The 17,592-nt window shown below is 49.0% G+C and overlaps 5 protein-coding genes across 5 annotated transcripts; 2 read left to right on the forward strand and 3 right to left on the reverse strand.

Moving 5' to 3' along the window:
* Positions 1–358: 358 nt before the first annotated feature.
* EAH_00048580 (eukaryotic translation initiation factor 5, putative) lies at positions 359–1,894 on the reverse strand (the record flags this gene model as incomplete). The annotated part of the gene is made up of 3 exons (XM_013391392.1): positions 359–624; positions 855–1,237; positions 1,620–1,894. Coding segments are annotated over 3 exons (924 nt in total), but the record flags the coding sequence as incomplete, so codon positions are not given.
* Positions 1,895–4,805: 2,911 nt separating this feature from the next.
* Positions 4,806–5,594, reverse strand: EAH_00048590 (vacuolar protein sorting 29, putative; the record flags this gene model as incomplete). Its single annotated transcript, XM_013391393.1, has 2 exons — positions 4,806–5,131; positions 5,336–5,594. The coding sequence occupies 2 exons, from the start codon at positions 5,592–5,594 to the stop codon at positions 4,806–4,808; spliced, it is 585 nt and encodes a 194-aa protein (XP_013246847.1).
* Positions 5,595–7,309: 1,715 nt separating this feature from the next.
* On the forward strand, positions 7,310–7,795 carry EAH_00048600 (CHCH domain-containing protein, putative; the record flags this gene model as incomplete). The annotated part of the gene is made up of 2 exons (XM_013391394.1): positions 7,310–7,555; positions 7,709–7,795. 2 exons carry the CDS (start codon positions 7,310–7,312, stop codon positions 7,793–7,795), a joined length of 333 nt encoding a protein of 110 aa, XP_013246848.1.
* Positions 7,796–8,417: 622 nt separating this feature from the next.
* On the reverse strand, positions 8,418–9,516 carry EAH_00048610 (hypothetical protein, conserved; the record flags this gene model as incomplete). Its single annotated transcript, XM_013391395.1, has 3 exons — positions 8,418–8,648; positions 8,901–8,983; positions 9,090–9,516. The coding sequence occupies 3 exons, from the start codon at positions 9,514–9,516 to the stop codon at positions 8,418–8,420; spliced, it is 741 nt and encodes a 246-aa protein (XP_013246849.1).
* A 4,413-nt stretch (positions 9,517–13,929) lies between these two features.
* On the forward strand, positions 13,930–16,071 carry EAH_00048620 (60S ribosomal protein L7a, putative; the record flags this gene model as incomplete). The annotated part of the gene is made up of 5 exons (XM_013391396.1): positions 13,930–13,932; positions 14,402–14,565; positions 14,670–14,784; positions 14,871–15,224; positions 15,892–16,071. The coding sequence occupies 5 exons, from the start codon at positions 13,930–13,932 to the stop codon at positions 16,069–16,071; spliced, it is 816 nt and encodes a 271-aa protein (XP_013246850.1).
* Positions 16,072–17,592: the final 1,521 nt, after the last annotated feature.

A 17,592-nucleotide genomic window follows, 5' to 3' on the forward strand; every position in this document is an offset into this window, starting at 1 on the left:
CCAAAGAAACAAACAAGACAAACAACAGAACAAAGAGTAAACACAAGACAAACAAGACAAACAAACAGTACAAACAAGACAAACAAACAATACAAACAAAACAAACGAACAAATAAAGAAGATAACCAAACAGAATTCGTACTACTCTTCACTTCAACACAGAAAACGAAGCCAGAATCGTAAGCCAGCCAGTAGGAGGCATCAACAAAGGAATTGTCTTTCTTGCATGTCTTTGCATCCATAACAATAACAAAAAACAGTAACATGCGAGCACGCACTGTGCCTCTAACGTGGTACGTCTGCGCTACTGCATGCATGCATAAATGAATGCATGCATATATGCATGCATTCTTCGTACTTTTGCATCAAAGTCTTGAGAGACCTGCAGCATTCTGAGTTCAACGAAGAAAGCGTCAGGCGTGACGGAAGGAGTAGTGATGAACATATTACGAAGACGGTTTGATACTTCAGCTATCTCTGGGCAGCGGATAGTAAGAGCCTCTTTAACAACCAACTTGGGGCCTTCACTAACGCTACCCGACTGCTTCTTCTCCTTCTTCTTCTTCTCGCTCTTCTCTTTCTTTCCCCCTTCAGACCCCTTCTCCTCATCCCAGCTATCTTCTCCTGAAGACACCCAATCGATATTCAAAACACATAAACAAAAAATTTACAAAACGTATGCAGGTACTGACGATGTTTAGGCGATGTCAGTACTCGTCGTCCTCCCTCTTATTTGCATTTCTTCTTTAAAAATACGCTGTACAAGGAAGTTAGTGTTGAGGGTTCAGGGTTCAGTAGTACAGTGCCTATTTAGAATAATAATCCATTAGTTTGTTGTTTCTCTTCTTGTTTACCTTCATTCGTTGGGGTTGCGTCTCCTGATTGGTCTAAGCTTTTGTTGTTAGCGCTCTCGCATTCATTTTCTTCACCGTCTTTTCTTTTCTTTTTGTCTTTATCTTTGGATTTCTTTTCTTTTGCAGGTTTCTCTGCTTTTTCTTCATCTTTGCTCGCGAGTTTTTCTGCTCTGCGCTCCTCCTTTGTCTTCTTCTTTTTACCTAATGTAGTATCCGTTGCATTCGGTGGATTCTTCGCCATGTATGTCGCCGCCTTGTGCGTATTGTCTAAAGTTCCCGAGTACCCGCATGCATTGCATTTGCAGAACAAGACGCCTTTCTTCACAGTTATATCGATCTCAGGTAGTTCGCAGCCCCCACACAGGACGTACATTTGAATAAACCTGCAGAACAAATACAGAGACAATGTATTTGTCTTTGTATTGTCTACAAAGTAAACTCACAATTATGCAGCACACTGAGCTCAGTGCAGCTTCAATGTCTGGCGGTACAAACTCGAAAGAAGAGAAAATATTGAATGCCGCCATCTCCAGAAACACCTCCATAAACAACAACAAATAGCTGCTCGGGGCTTCTTATACACCGAGGCTAACTGTTAGCTGTTGATATTCTTTGTGAAGACCCTCATCCCGCATGCAGGCAAGCATGCATGCATATTTAAGCGTGCATGCATGCATGCATGCATGCATGCACGGACGCATGCATGCATACACGCATGCATGCATACACGCATGCATGCATACATGAGCAAGAGAGCTGGCTTACTTATCTAGAATAGCAACAAGGTCCTGTTCGCTGTGCGCCCCGTTAATGAGGGCTTTCTCTTCGTTCTCCTCGAACTTTACCATCGCGCCCAACTCGCAACCGAAGAATTTAGTTGGGTACATGGGGGGCCTCTTGAGGGCCCTTGCTATCTCTCCCATGTTGTACACGTTCGTACGGATGCCATTTCCTCTGCCTTCGATCTTCGAAAGCAACTTAGGCATCTTATAACGGTAGTTGGGGTCCTCCTTGTCGCGAGGGATGTTTACGTACTGCATCTTCGCTCGCTTTGATAGATTGAATTACAAAGGCGAAGCAGCGGTAATAATGCTGCAACTGCTGAAAACAGAAGGAAAAAGAAAGAAGAGAGCGGGCCGCTGTGGCGTGTGGGTGTTGTTGGTTGGTTTGCTCTGTTGCGAAGGGTAAACAAATGCACGGGAAGGAAGGAGGCTGTAGCAGAGGCTAAGGGGCCCCCTGTCATCTGTAGACGACATCTAAGGGATTAATACGACAAGATTGCGAATGCTCGTTCATTCGGAGAAGAGGAAAAGGAGGGATACTCCTCCGAATTAAGAGCTGTAATGCTGGCGGTACGCGGGAGCTTCTTGCCCTGCCCATCAGCATGCAGGTCGGCATTACAAGCATAAAAGAGAACAACTATCTGAAAATTAGAAACAAAACGACAAGAGAAACGTTCTACAAGACCGTAAACTCACGTATCATTTCTTGTTTTTAACACGAGGGCAGCACTGCGCCCCCCACCCAGCAGCTCAGCAGCGGTGGCTGTACCTTCAGCAGCGCATCTCAAGGCGCTGTGCTTCGTATTGCGTTTTCTTCGCGTGATAATCAGATAGATAAATATATTTTGCATTATAAAACACTACTTTTATTGTTTAATTTAAACTAAATGAAACAAATGCAAACAATTTCCCACACAGCTCAACCGCTTACGCACCAATATGCATCATTACGCCTAATGCCGCTTGCGCAGATCAGCTCGCATGCAACGCCCTCCCCAGCAAAACCCTCATCTGTGATGGGGCGTTGTTCTTGCGTTTAATTTACCGTGAAAACCTTTTTTAAATTAAGCATAAAAGCAACGGTAATGCCTCTTATATGACAGTCCCTGGTGGGTAAACAGTATCGCGCACTACTACACAAGCGGCCCATCATCTTGGTTATTGATGATGCTTCTGCTTATTTAATAAGGGAATATGCGTCATTACTGCTTGTGCTCCCATAAAATGACTTTCTTTAGAGTGAAAGCCTTTTCTCCCATGGATGCGTCGTTTCGCTCGGGTGTCTTGCCACCCCTGTGTTTGCTGTTGAAGTCCTACCATACAGAACGCCGCTCAGATGCAACTCATTCAGCACTTTGGGTGTTTTCGTCTCGAGTATCTCGTTGTGTCTTCGTTGCTTTTTGATATTCCCCTGCTGAACTTGCTCGTTCTGTTCTTCCTGCTTCTCTGAAACGTTTACAACGTAAACAGCGAAAGGCAACCAAGCAGCACGACGGGGTAGCATTAGACACAATATACACAGTAAAGCTAAACCACAGTATAACAATAAGATACTGCAATAATAATATTATTATTGGAGAGACAGGGAGGCACTCTTATTAAACACCCATGTTGTTCAGAGTGGCTTGCTGATAGTATAATTACCAATTACCACTGTAATTATTTTACTTGTAACTCTCTTACCCGCGGTCAACCCAATATATATAGCAGTTAAGGCTTATCTCTAGATGCATATATCTAAGGGTCTGCCTTCAGGAGCAAAGGAGTGGTATATATATATATGTATATATATATATATATATGTATATTTGTCGCCCTACGGGCTTAGGCTACGGCCATCGGAAGTGCAACACAGTAGGTGGCCGCCTTTAGAGAGGCGCACGAGAAGGAGCTGCTGCCTTTTTCTGCCTGTGGAAGATCCCGAAAATGGCAGAGGGGGCCGTTAGAGCTGCAGAAATGGTTCGCTTGTGCACTGCTGTAGCACTCTAATACAGCTTAGCACTCCGTCTCCAACGGAAGTGCATTAAAATACTGCATGAATTAGGTCGAGCTAACTGACACCTGCAAGGGAGAAGTTGGGGGCTGAAAGGGTCCTACTACAGATCATGCATGAGGATTTCAATCATTTTATCAATAAGCAGGGGGGGAATTGTACAGCGAATCGTGCGTTTACCTAAATCGCATGACATTCAAAAGAGGCTGCATGCAGCTGCTGCTCTTCTAGATACTGAACACAAAGCAAATGACTCCTGTGGAAAAGAGTGAGCACTTCGTATCTGCAAGACAGTACGCATAAGATGCATTTTGCAGTTCTATATTGTCATTGGTGGTTCAGCATAGGCCGATCAGAAAGGCCTCACGGAAACCACGACAAACTGGAGCATTTCCCGCTTCACTAAGTACCAGGTTTCTCCAAAAGTATTGATTTATTCATTTGTACAGGTTCTCCCCGCATTTTGTTTTGCAATGCTCGTGTCTGCTGCGCAGTTTCACTGCTGCCTTCACCACCAACTGTTTCTCTATTTCATTTTCATACCCGCATGGTAAACGCCACAAAGACACTTGCGAAGAAACCGCTGCAGCAATGTGTGACCGTGCGGAAGGGCCGGATGGGTTGGGACGGGAGAGATGCCTATTGTTGCCTTCATGTCTTCCGCAGAACAAGTAGAACGATTGTTCATAGCTCAGGTTCTAACGTTTACGTCTGCCGCTGCGAGGGCGTGAGACATTGTGAGCTTCGCTTGCCCTTGTAAATGCGGTTATTTGAGAGGCACACGGAATACAAGCCAAAATGTTGCTAGGACGGTTAAACAGAAGAACTGGGGGTGGGAAACTACGTGTTCCTTTCTGCATAGTGAAATGCATGCAGGAGTTTCTGTTGCGAGATATAAAGTAGAAAAAAGCAGTAACCATGACAACTTCACTGAATCCTAAACCCTGAACACCCCTGAAGGCAGTTGTGGATTAGCACGAAGCGGTGAGCTGCAAGAAAATAGCATTCGTCTTCCGCATGCAACGCAAGCTCTGCCAAACTACGCTTTTTGATGAAAATAGACAGCTGAGGATAATCCAAGAAGACGAAAACAGAAAACGAATTGCGGAGTATTCTGGCAATAAAAGCGTTTCAAAGGTGTATTCTATGATGCCCTGAAGGGGCTAGCTGCCGCCGTTATTTCTTGGCCGGTTTCGAGAACTCGCTCATAACGACTTCTGCTTTTCCTTCTCTTTCTTCGTAGATGTACAACACCACTGACGCGCCCTGCAGTGCCATCAACATGAAGCTAGGAGTTGGGGAAGGAGCCCAAGGCTGGTAAGCCCCCGTTGCAGAACCAGGGTTAATGAAGAAACGGCCCTCCACCTCTCGCACTGAGTTGCTGTGTGTGTGTCCAGACACCACTATGTCGCAGTCAAGCCGTCGCTGCCACTGCAATAAGGCGTCCGGGTCCCCCCAAGGCACAACTTGATGCCCGTGCAGCAGCGCGACCTTGAATTCCCCTGCACTCCGCACAGAAACACAAACTGAAATATGCGCATTTTGTCGGTCCCTCTGTCATCAACTGGGATGAAATCGAAGACAGCTTCTATCTCTCAGTGCCAGCTATTGAGGTGTTGCTTGCAATATGGGTTTTTGCAGCTCAAACAACCTCTCGGCGAAGTGTATAGTGTACAGGCAGGTGCTACGAGGGCATTATGACGCACCGAACTGCAGTATTTTATACTCTGGGAAGTCCATGCCCTCATCCATATCTCCTTTAACAATGTGTACAGAACCAGCGATTCCTCTAAGGAACTCTAGAATCGACTCGCTGCCCACATTACCCGTGCAGAGGACATGGCGTATTTTGTCTGTGTGCAGCAGCTCTTTGAAGCACGGAGGCAGATCTACAGCCCTCTGGGGGACGTGAAAGTCCCCTATTATGAGAACAAGATCGCCGAAATCGGTGAAGTTACCAGCCATTCTCCGCGCGTCTGTTGTTGATCTAGGGAACAACTCCTGCCTGCCGTGGCCTTTCAACCAACAACTATGCTTGTGTGAGAACCTGGCGAGCAACAGGGGTGCAGACAGCAGTTGATTCGTTCTTTAGACAGGCCTCCTTTATAATCGATTGGGGAAAGGATTTTGCAAATGCAAAGAACAACTCCGCGGCCGGCCTCCAACAGCAGGGCGAACAGCAGCAAGAGGGCGTAGGAAGGCTTCACTGTGTACGCCGCCAACGTTGCAGAAAATTCAGCTTATAACGGATTAAACCGTCTGCATCGTACTAGCGCTCGTAGTCACAGGCGTAGTATATACTTCGTCGGCGCAGCTTCCATGTCTCCCTTGAACGAATGAGCAGGCCCGATGTGTGGGCTTATGCACAACTAACGCGTTACCTGCAGCCCCTTGAGGTGCCTGTACACCCAAAATTTGCTGAATTGCCCCCTGAAACCGCTGCAGTCCCGCCTGATCCTGTCAGACACATGGCCGAACTGTGCAGTGTCAGTTGCTGAGGTGGGCTGGATGCCCTCACTACCTTTCCCTCCTGCAGCTTGATTCAAAAAAAAGACAGAGTTCCATAGGGGGGTCAATTCGGTAAACAACTGTTGGAGGAGGGAACAGAAACAGCGCCACTCCTGCACAGCTGTCTTGTTTGCAGCTGTGTAGGTGGGACGGAAGCTCGCAAGTTACTAGCTCGTCTCTATTGTGCTTTGTTTGAATAAAACATCGAAGAACGAGTTTATTTTCAACTAAATAATTCCAACTATAGAATAGTCGCAGCAGCCGCAGCCAACGACTCAATAAGAAACCGTTCAAGCACCGCGGCTCCCCGCTGCTGTCCGCGCGGCTGCTGTACCCCGCGCCTCTGGAGGCCGTTGCCATGTGGTAGCATATACAACACTTCGTAGCCTTTCAGTCCACCGAGTTCTCAATAAATTTCCTGCAGTTTTTGCTTATTAGTGATTCTCTTGTCTTGAAGATGCCTAGACAACGCGGCGGTTCCAGCGCGCGCCGATCTTCCTCCGGTGGAGGCTTCTGTAGGTTTCAGGACGCTCTTCCTGCTTCCCAGCAACGTTTATGAGCTTGTATGCTTGTTTGTCTGTGTTTCGTTCCATTTAGTCTACTTTGAAAGCAGTCTGACACCATGCCTATGAGGGGCGCGACCCGGTCTGCCCCTGGGAAGTTGCTCGCTTTCTCTAGGGGCATGCGGTGCGTTCTGTTTTATCCGTAACTCCGCAGTGGATCGTGTGCTTCTGCTTTTAACCACTTTCATGCTTGCTTTAAACAGAGCTAAGAGTGGCGGGTGAAGTGCAGTGTTGGGCAGCAGAAACACTACGCCTGTCCATCGACCGGTCTGCCTTGCATGTTTATTTCGAGCATGTTTGCCCTGAGAAAGCCGAGCGATGCCGGTGTCGTGTTTAGAAGCGTTTTGCTACTCTTGATTATTGTGTTTTGGGTTTAAAAATGGTGCATCGCATTGGACGGCGTGGGAGGATGATGCGTTTCTGCTAGAAAAGATCGCAGAACAGCCATCGTATGCTTCTGCAGTTGCACCAGCAGTAGCAGCTTCATTATTCCATCTAGAACGCTTGTGAACTGTGCACGTGTGGTGTGCTGCTGCTGCAGTTGGCGGTTCCCGCTCGTCGCATCCTGCTGCACCTGCGCCTGTGGCTGCTCCCCCCAGCCCTCCTCCCATGACGGGGGGCAGCGGCGGAGGCGGCGGCTTTATGGCCAACATGGTGGGGAATGTTGCAAGTGGAATGGCTTCGGGTGTTGGGTTCGGTGTGGCGCAGCGCGCGGTTGACGCCGTTATGGGGCCGCGTTCTATGGAGGTTGTTCACACGAACAGCGCAGCACCCGTCACTGCAGCTCAGCCGCAAATGATGCAACAGAACCTTCAGCAAAATCCTTGTGCAGCGTATCAGGAGGAACTTAGCCAGGTGGGCAAATCTGGCTGTCTGAACGGCCCTATACCATTTTCAGAGGAACTGAGATTGTGTACGAGGCGGCACATATTGGCTCCTTTTAGGCACTGCTGATTTACTGGTGGATTGTTACTTTTCAAGTGTATATGTGCCTTTGTTGCTGCGCAGTGCATGACGCGCCACACCGACATCACGCTTTGCCAGAACTACTTGGACAATCTGAAGGCGTGCCAGATGAACATGAACAGGAGCTGAGCTGCGAAGAAATGCCTTACTAGTGCCGTTGCACGCATCCCACTCTGTGGTTGCTTGCAAGCAATTGCAAGCGGTCTTAAGATTCCGCCTCAGCAACCCATCGGCTAAAGCCGCAGTGCTGGCCAGCTGTTTGGGCCGCCTTCAAATGGACAGACAGCATCAATTGCTATGTAGCCTTTTTGGATTGTGTTCATTGCATGCACTCAAGGATAGTGCGCTGTAGTGGTTAATAGCTTAGTGCAAGTAATTTAGTTCGCCGTTATGCCCTGTTTCCACAGGGACGGCAGTAGATTGCACATGCTGCAAAGGCGGCTCAAATAGCGTTAGGTGCGCAACGGAAAAATGTTTGTCGCATTCAAGTGAACGCGACTGGCCCTTTGGGCCACAGAGGAGTGAGGAAACCTGGTTTGATAGATCACACTGGGGTGGTAGTGGTGTGAATCGGCGATCAGTTTGCTGTTGCTAAACAGTGACAACATATCACATCGTTGGCAGTAGCTTGATCTGTGTGATGTCTGTATAGCCTGTGAGGTCTGGGGGATGCCCTCCGATGCAGCGTCTACGACTTCAGGCTACTTTCATAGCCTTTCAGCGTCTCTATCATGTAGGGCATATTTTGGCCTTAGCTTTGCATGTATTCTGCAATGGAGGTGCAGAAGAATCGGCGAATCCGCTCGAAGACGCCAAGACGGGCGTCCGCCCGAGAAGGCGATGCAGCTGTTTCGCGTACAACGACTGCGTCGTCTGCAACTTTGTAGGTAATAGGCAGTGGATAGGTAGCAGTAGAAGGGTCCCAGGGATTCATTGTGGAGCCAATGTACGAGCTCGTGCCCGCAGAGGTCACCACTCTCCACTGCAGAACAGATACACAGACACGCATGCAAACTTAGCCATACCAAAGTTTGGGACAATCCAAGATTGTGCGGCCTATCGCTATTTATTCAACTAACAGCTTCGTCAGAAGCTGTCAGCTGCATGTACTGCATGGTTGGTTGGTCGAAGGGAGTTGTTCTGAGAGTTGAACTGTTCTTCTCTCTCATATTTCTCTACTACTGCGCTAGTTTTGGTGGGAGAGTTGGAATGTGTGGATGCCTCAAGCACTGACCTGACCCTGGAAAGACACGAATGTCTCTGTGGAGGGCACTGTTTCGTGAGCGGGCAGATTCTCATCATTAGCCCTCAGCAACCCTGGGGAGGAACGCAGCGAAGCGCAGCACAACCAATGCAAAATGAAATTGGGGCATTCAAGCCGGCACGTGCATGCTGTTTCTACGGGTAGGAAGTGGATTCGCACCGTGGAAGACTTCCGGGCCATCGATTTTGATACGGGGCTTCAGCCAAGAAGACGGCGGCTGTTCAACGGTGATGTCCTCGAGGTTGCTTATGGTATATGTATATGCAGGAGTCTGCATCCCAGGCATCTGAGATGGCTGTCTGGGAAGCTGCAGTTCAGGCACTGTCACTTTCGGTCCAGCCGGTGGGGTTTGCTGCTGCTGTTGTTGCTGCGTCGGTGAATCACTGTCTTGGCGTTCATCATCACTGGGGTAAGCGCCTGCACTGGGGTATTCATCTTCGCTGCTGCAGCAAACAGTGGATTGTCCTGCCTCTACTAAGCATGCCTCCGAGTCGGCAGCGGCTGCCTTGGTGGCGGCGACGCGCTCCAGTGGTGCTACTGCCTCCCGGATCTCGTCGGTGATACCACAGGGTGAAACAGCTTCCATTTTGAATCGACTTACGAATACTATATTAGAAATGATATAGGGCTGTGAGTGGAGCCTCCACTGAACGCTTCCCACGACAGCGCAGTAGTCGGACGCCGTCCGAACCCGTGCAGAAACAGGAACTCGACGTAGCCCTACCGCCACAGACAGTTCTTACTACAGACCCAAGGAGGTTTTCAGACAACACTTGATGAAAATTAAAAAGGAAGGGTGTTTGAATGTACTGCTGCCTCTACATGGGCAAGTGCAAGAATCCATCGACTCTGACAGCACCCAGTTTTGGTAGCGGCAGGCTAGCTGAAGCGCATGTGCTCTCGCGTTTGGTTTCCTCATGAACAGCCCGTTTGAAGGCAAATCCGCACCTATATCAAAGCGTAAATGAAATTTTGAAAATCCTCTAAGGTAACATTCCTGCATTGTCAAGCATAGCGATTGTTCTGCACCGCCGACGGCAAGCCATCCGGCGAACCATCAGTGGCGCGCCCTTACCGTCTGCTTTTCTTCGTACAGCGGGCAGCAAATGGCCCAATTCCAATCCAGTAGCAACTTGGTACTTTAATTTTGAAACAGTTGCTATGGCGGAAGCTTCGCTGTGTTGCGCTGGCCTTCCAATTGCCATACTGTGCTGACGTAAGAACTGTCGCACACGAGCTTCGATTGTCTACGAGCAAGCTAATGCCCGGTACAGAAGCAAATCAAACATTTGCAGCTTACTTTGTTTTTGTTTTTAAAACTCCACAGATGCAGGCTCCACCCTTCAAGGCCAACTGTATCAGGATGTAGTCGGTGGATTCCCAACTACGTTGTACTTGCCGATCGCACTACGGGGTGATTTTGAATGAAGAGAAGTGCATAGCAGAGAGTGGCTTGCATGAGTGTGGTTCTACGCCCAGACAACAGACTTGCACCTCTACAGTACTGTAACATTTTTCGTAGGTTCGTGTGGTCCGGCAGCGATCCAATTTTGTACTGACTACATGGAAAAACAGTCTATCGAGGTTTGCGAGCGAACACTAATTTGTATTCAAAAGTACCATCTCCGTTTACCATGCTTCTCAAAGAGGAAGAGCAGTCGATGATACAATGATCAGTGCTTAGCCCGATGCTCCTCAACCTTTGAACAGTGAAGCTATGTACGGGAGACCCACTTCTTAATCCATATGCCTATTATCAGTTCAACTATAGGAATGATTTCGACGTTGGTCATTGCTTGCTCTCTAGGCAGGTGCTTACATGTTGAGGATGGTATCTGCTCTGTGATGGCCTCCATGCCGTGCAGAAGTTTCATAACCACTTGAGACGATGCCGCTGCGAGTTGCATTCGCCCGCTGATATCACTTCCCACACTGGGCAAAACCTGCAGAACTGTTGGCGTGTTCCTCTTCCTGCACGTATTCATCTTCTACGCGTTGTATAATTGTCTCCTGATGTGTAGTACTACAGGTATAATCGCTTTGGCCTACAGCTAGGACCCTAAGGTACGGAAACAGACGAAATTTTCATTGAGGGCCCACTGACACAGCACCTCTCGGATTGCTACACGCTGCGCGCGGACACGTAATACGATAACGGAGCGTGAACGTATGTTGCATTTCAAGGGATCCACACCAGTTCCAGGACCATTGGTGCGTTTCTTAAAACGCGGTGAGATGAAATAATACAAGAGATTATGCGCACTGCTCTACAAGGATCGTTGTGATATGCTACCCTGAGTTCGCAAAGTTAGCATCAACCATAGAGCCCTAGACAGTTCGTACTACCACAGGCAGTGTAGGAAAAACCCGCTTCCCTTTCGGAAGCTCGGGAAGGAAAGATAAGTGGATGGAAAAAAGCATCTGGAATATGCTGATGCTGCTTACACATGCTGCCGCTGCCGATGAGCGCATCTCACTGTAGGCCTGCACGGTGGCTGGGCCACAGATGTAGCTCGCAGCAAGGCAATGGTGCATCGCAGCAACCATCAGAGGCCTTATCATATAGAATAGAAGTAAATTGTTATGTACATAGGGATAAATCACAAGAGGAAATGGTCCTTAGCTGATCCAACTACAAAGCAGTCCCTTTCGAACGGCAACTGGGCCCAGTTTCGACTTAGCTTTGAGCATGCAAATGCCGTTGGGAGCAAGGCTCGGCGTGATCTCGCATTTCAATCAGGCGCAGAGACCTCAATAGTGTCATCTGGAGGCCAGATGGACCCCTTGCTCTACGCCGCCCACAGCGTACATAGAGACCTTCTTCTAGTGAAGTGCTCAAATGTTTAGGTCGCGTATCCTGGTAGTATAACACATACTTGAATTGACTTTTCATTTTAGGCAAATGCTTTAACCGAACCCCGAGTACTTTCTGCAATCGGCGAAGCGTAGCGTCGAAGGCTGTCAGCTACGCTTCGCAGCCTGTGGCAAGTACTGTTAGCAGTGCCCGAGCACCAACACATACTTGAATAACCACAAAGTTGGCTCATGGCAAATCTGCAGGTATGGATCTCAGCCCCCTGTAGTTTATCATTGCTCAGCACGCTGCGTTCAAGGACAAGGGTTTTTCCCTGATTGTTCGTTACCATGGCGGTGCTTCCCAAATGCGCACCTCTTCAGTCTTTTTTCTTGCCCTATCAGCGTAGGTTGTTGCAATAGAAGCAGTTGCGCTGCTCGGTATGTCCCCCCGGCCTTCTGAGAACCCTATATGCAGGCGGCCGTTTGTTCGCACTTATTTTTTACTGAGCCAGGCTGGCATTCGCAACCCCAGAACCCGGAGGCTTCCTATCTGCGCAATGTAGGACGGCGGAAGTGACGTTTCTTCTCTTCTTTGCATAAGTTGACCATAATATCGGCGTGTTCCGCTCTGTCGCCCACTAGCGAATAAGACAGTGGAATTCGCCGCGATGTCCCCATTGGCCAGCCACGGTCTGTCTCGCTTCCTTCGCCATCGCGCCCCTCCCTTCTCAAGTCAGCACTGTTTAAAAGCCTCAAAAAACGGCTCGATCCCGTAAGCGCATTGTCCACCCAAGGCTAAACCTACAACACATAGAATTTCGGGCAGTTCCCGTGCTCTGCATGTGCTTTGGAAAAGTGCAAACATGCGTGGATATTGCTGCCATTGGAATGCAACTCTTAATAAAGAAGATGCTGGTAGACACTGTAGGTCTTCGGTGCATGAATTTTAACGACGAAAGTACACCTCCATGTGACTACGCGATTACTTCACTGACCCTCAAACACCATCCACCACCAGACTTCCCACTTCCCATCGCCCGCACTTCTGGGAGGTCAAGAAAAGCAAGGGCATTCTTCATATATATTTTTGGCAGTCAGATCATTTTCGACTGGATAGGCTGCACACACTGCGTTTGCTGCAATGTAATGAGGCGCCCAGCGGTTGGTCACCTCCCCGCCTGAGCGCAGAGTCAGGTCAATCTTCATTTGCCGAGGGGGGACACGGCGATATTGTGGAAGCAATCTAAAATCTTTCTGCCTTCTCTGGACAAAGTGATTTCACTACTAACATGTGCTATAAACAATGGTGCTATGCTCTGGCGGGCGTGCGTAGCAGCTCCCGCCTGTCCCTCAGAACCGTGCGGGGCTACCATGCGTCAACAAGTCGTCGATCCCGCAGGAGCTGGAATTGAGTCCTGAAGCTTGAAAAAAGACTTCTCAAAATCCGCTAACCTGCCCCAGGTCTCAGGAGAGCGTGGGTAAACCTGTACAAAAGGGTCTGGTGCTCTTGTGCAGAGGTTTCCTGTCATGGGATGCAGCACACCATGCGGGAACGCCCCCTGTAAGGCTACTTCACATGAGCGCATAAACACGCCCACTCTGTTGCACAAACAAACACTGCACCCACCCCTTAAAAACGTTTTTAGCACTCAGAACCTAGCCCAAGCCCAAGTACAAATGCTCTTATTCGCTTGGCAAAGGCATCACCCCCTTCAACCCCTGAGGTATTTTGCAACCGCAAGCAGAGTGATAAGAGATGATGAAAGGCTCTCGGTCGTTTAAATGATACGCGTTTACTCTCTAGCCTCTACTGAGGGACATCTCCTGCGTATCCTCAGAACAACTAGACCGGTTGCTCCGGTTGAGAAGCCACACTGCGCCTTCACGTGCAGTGGGCCACTCGAGTAAAATCACCTCACACCACATATACCGAGACACTAATACATCTTTTATTGGAACTTGCGTTTTCACTTTAAGACATTGTCAAAATAGCGAGATGAGGCGGTGTGGGGAGTGCCATGGCGGCTGCATGCGAGGTTGGGGCCAGAGGACGAAGCCGCAGGTTCGCTACGGCAGCAGGTGCCATGAGCTTGCCTGTTCGAATAGATTTGGTGGAATTCGGGGGAACCGGTGAAGTTTGTGCAAAGAAGAACGGTTTTCTTTTTCCCCTTATTTAAAGGCAGCCTCTCACAACGCGGGCACAATGGTGGGTCTTCGGGAGGTCAACTGCACCAGGCGACCACCCCACAATTCTAGTATTGCAGCACCGGGCAGTTTGTACATTCTCCTCTCCCCACTGTCTGTGTAACAGCACGTTCTGTAGGCTTCATACTTCGCTTCATAATTAAGGTTCCACACGGTTCATGCGAGAACAATGGCCTCTAGATGATGGGGAAGCCCCTCGAGGCGCTGCTTTGTAGCCTCTACCTGTGGCGTCGCCTTTAGATGTATCAGTCTGCGCTTGTATTCTTTCTACTGCATCTCCCTATTTTTTGTGCACGTTGTGCACTAGAACTGCAGATTCCTCGGCACTTGCCGTGCATAAGCGAGCATGCCGAGCCATAGGCCGTCCGGGGAGTTTGGTGTGCGGCAGCGTCCAGTCTACCAGGGCTTGCTCACTCGTTTCCTGCCTGTCGTCCTCGATTTAGGATTTCCTGTGTCAGTGGTTTATGCAGGCGCCGGCTGCAAAGAAGGCTGCTGCGGGGGCTTCTAAGAAGAAGCTCCCGTCAAATCCAGCGGGGAAGAATGTGAAGAAGACGACGAAATCACTGATCTTTCAGAAGACCCCGCGGAACTTCCGTATTGGCTGCAATATTCAGCCTCGGAGGGAACTAACAAGGTAAGCTCTCTGGTCTAACGAGTTGCCTTCGGCGCGGACACAGTTCTTGCATTGAGTATCCACTGGGCTTCGTCCTTTGGGTTTCTCTGCGCTCTTGTGCTCAGGTTTGTCAAGTGGCCCAAGTACGTGCTTCTCCAGCGCCAGAGACGGGTTTTGATGCAGCGACTGAAGGTCCCTCCCGCCATCAATCAGTTCAGCCACACGCTGGATAAGAACCAGGTAATGTCTGCTTGTCCCTGCTCCAATTGTGTTTAGAGGCGACTTTAGCATGCGTATTTGTTTTTTCGTGTTTTTGTTTCTTGCAGACCGGCCAACTAATGCGCCTTCTTGCCAAGTACAAGCCGGAGACCCGTGGAGAGAAGAAGGCTCGGTTGATTGAGGAGGGAGAGAAACAGTCTGCTGGTGCTCAGGCAACAAGCAAGAAGCCTGTCATGCTGAAATTCGGCCTAAACCATGTTACCGACCTAATAGAGATCAAGAAGGCCAAGCTTGTTGTCATTGCTCATGATGTGGTGCCCATCGACCTCGTTTGCTGGCTCCCGGCCCTTTGCAGAAAGAAGGACGTCCCTTACTGCATTGTGAAGGGGAAGGCGCGACTTGGACAGCTCGTCCACAAGAAAGCCTGCGCCGTCATTGCTGTCGATTCAGTCAGAAAGGAGGTAAGCTGCCAGTGTCTCGTTCATTTGTCGTTTCATTGGTTCGTGGCTCGCCACCTACTGGTGAACGCACATACGCATGCCGCCTTAACGCCAGTTCATTGATGAAAACCGGATTTGTTGGCCAGCGACTGCGTCGCAATGAGGTCTACAAATTATAATCGTCTTCAACTGAAGGAACTAGGCGTTTCTGCTTCTCTTGGGCCACCGTCCTATATGCCTAATCCAGGTGCTTAGGTGCTTATAGACCTTATTTAATGTGTAAATAACTGTAAGTGGCTGATTTTTCAGTGGACATATCCAGGATGAACATTTTCGTTGACTAGCGGGGAGTTCCCTGCAATGACATGTCGGCATCCAAATAATCGTCTTCATCTGACGCTTGGGTTATGTCGTATGGGTGGAGTGTCTGTGTCGTCACGGGTGTCCAGTTGTCCGCGTTGTACTATGCTCGGTAGTAGTGAATAATAAATTGCATGCCTCGCTTAGCACTGCGGCGTCGGATGATTTCATCTCTCCACGAGCTGTCAACTGGCAACAGTGACGAATATACCATTGTCTTCAAAGTTCTCTGAAGCCGCATTGTTATACCCTGCATGCACCTCGCTGGTGTGGAATCGTTGCAGTACCAGGCTTTATGTTAGAGTTTCGGCGATTGTTCGAACTGCAGGACCAAGCTGAGCTCGAGGCGCAGTGCAAGAACTACCGCGCGATGTTCAACGACAATGCCGACCTGAGGAGACGTTGGGGAGGGGGCCAGTTGGGTATCAAATCACAGCACGCACAAGAAAAGAAGCAGAAGCTAATTGATGCCGAATTGAGGAAGAAAGCGGGTCTGCAAATAGCGTAAACGTGGATTGTGTATATCCACATCTTCTCACCCTGAATACGCCCCACTTTTCCAGAAGGAAAGGTGCCATGGGCTGTCATCCTACCCAAGGATTTGAACAATTCAGAACTGCAAGTTTTGTAGACAAAAGCAGTCTCAAACAAACTTTCTTTCGCGCAGATCCTTGATTGTTTTAGTCAAGGGGGGGGAGGGGGGGTTGGATTGCAGCTTATATGAGGGATTGATGGGTAGGTGGGTCGCAGATGACTAGTAGGGTCGAGAATTGTACCCTGTAGTTTCAGGCACGACTAGAGGATACTTGGGGCTGACAGGGCACCTGGGTGGCCCGTGTTTTATAGGTTTTGCCTTTGTTTTCTTGCGGGGTTGGGGGGTGCAAAGGCTGCCGATTTGCTTTGCCTGACCGGGTGCTTCATCGTCTTCTGAGATGGCTCGCCGTCTGAAGTGTCTCATCTGGATTCAATAGGCCTTGTCCATTCATAGCCTTCTAGTGGCATTGTGAACAGGCTGCTGGTGATACCGAGCCTCCTGATTTTTAGGGAGAGGACCACACGGAGACCTGAACTGAAGAGTCGACGAGTTCGTCTACTGTTGCCTTCACATTTTGCATCATCTGGCAGTCACTATATGTCGGATTGTATTGGGACGCCGGGGGTGATGTTTTGAGTCGGTCTCATGGAGGGCACAACTACTATTCATGATCTACTGTTCATTATCTGTTACTCGTCATACGACTCTCTATGAGGCTTGGTGCGGTCTCTCATTGATAGTGTAATCAGGAATTTTAGCAGCAGTAACGGTGCGATGACCTTTCAGCGAGTAACAGGTACAGCCTCGGCCATACGCAGCATTGCTTTTGTGTGGTGGATGGTCATATAGGAAGCTCTTCCTGTGAATCTAGTGGGAGGTTCTGACCACGTCTCACCATACAAATCTTCATTTACATATTTGACCATGCATAGCAGCCTCGCTATTATGCTTTCCTTCCTACTCTGTGTTGCTAAACTACGAAGTTGAAGAACCACTGCTGATGATCAGAACTTACTGTCGTTCTGCTGATTCTTTTCAGTGAGGAGAACACAGGAGACCTGAACTGATTTGCACAGGTGGATTTACTGTTCTTTTTGTTGCCATCAGGTGTGAAGGCGCAATGATGAAGAGAAGTTATCCGTGTTTCAACTGATCCTTTGGGACCATGATGCACCTACAGTTTGTATTCCCTGACAAGCCATCTATTTTGATAAGTCCTTGCAAGAGTGTATGTGGTATGCGATTTTGGCCCACGCTGCGTATTGCCACAGAGGCGGCCTCTTGACGAGCATCAGGGGCAGCCTCTGCCATTTGCAGCGAAGATTATGCTTTGTGGCTGACCGTATAGGAACCTTTCCCTGAGAGTCTGGTGAGGGGAGAGGGCTGACAGCGAGTCAACATGCCAAATCTTCATTTACATATTTGACCAAGCATAGCACCTTCGCTATTATGCTTTCCTTCCTACTCTGTGTTGCTAAACTACGGAGTTGAAGA

The sequence above is a fragment of the Eimeria acervulina genome, genomic scaffold (genome assembly GCF_000499425.1).
Source record: "Eimeria acervulina Houghton genomic scaffold, Eah_scaff770, whole genome shotgun sequence".
Taxonomy (NCBI): Eukaryota; Apicomplexa; class Conoidasida; order Eucoccidiorida; family Eimeriidae; genus Eimeria; species Eimeria acervulina.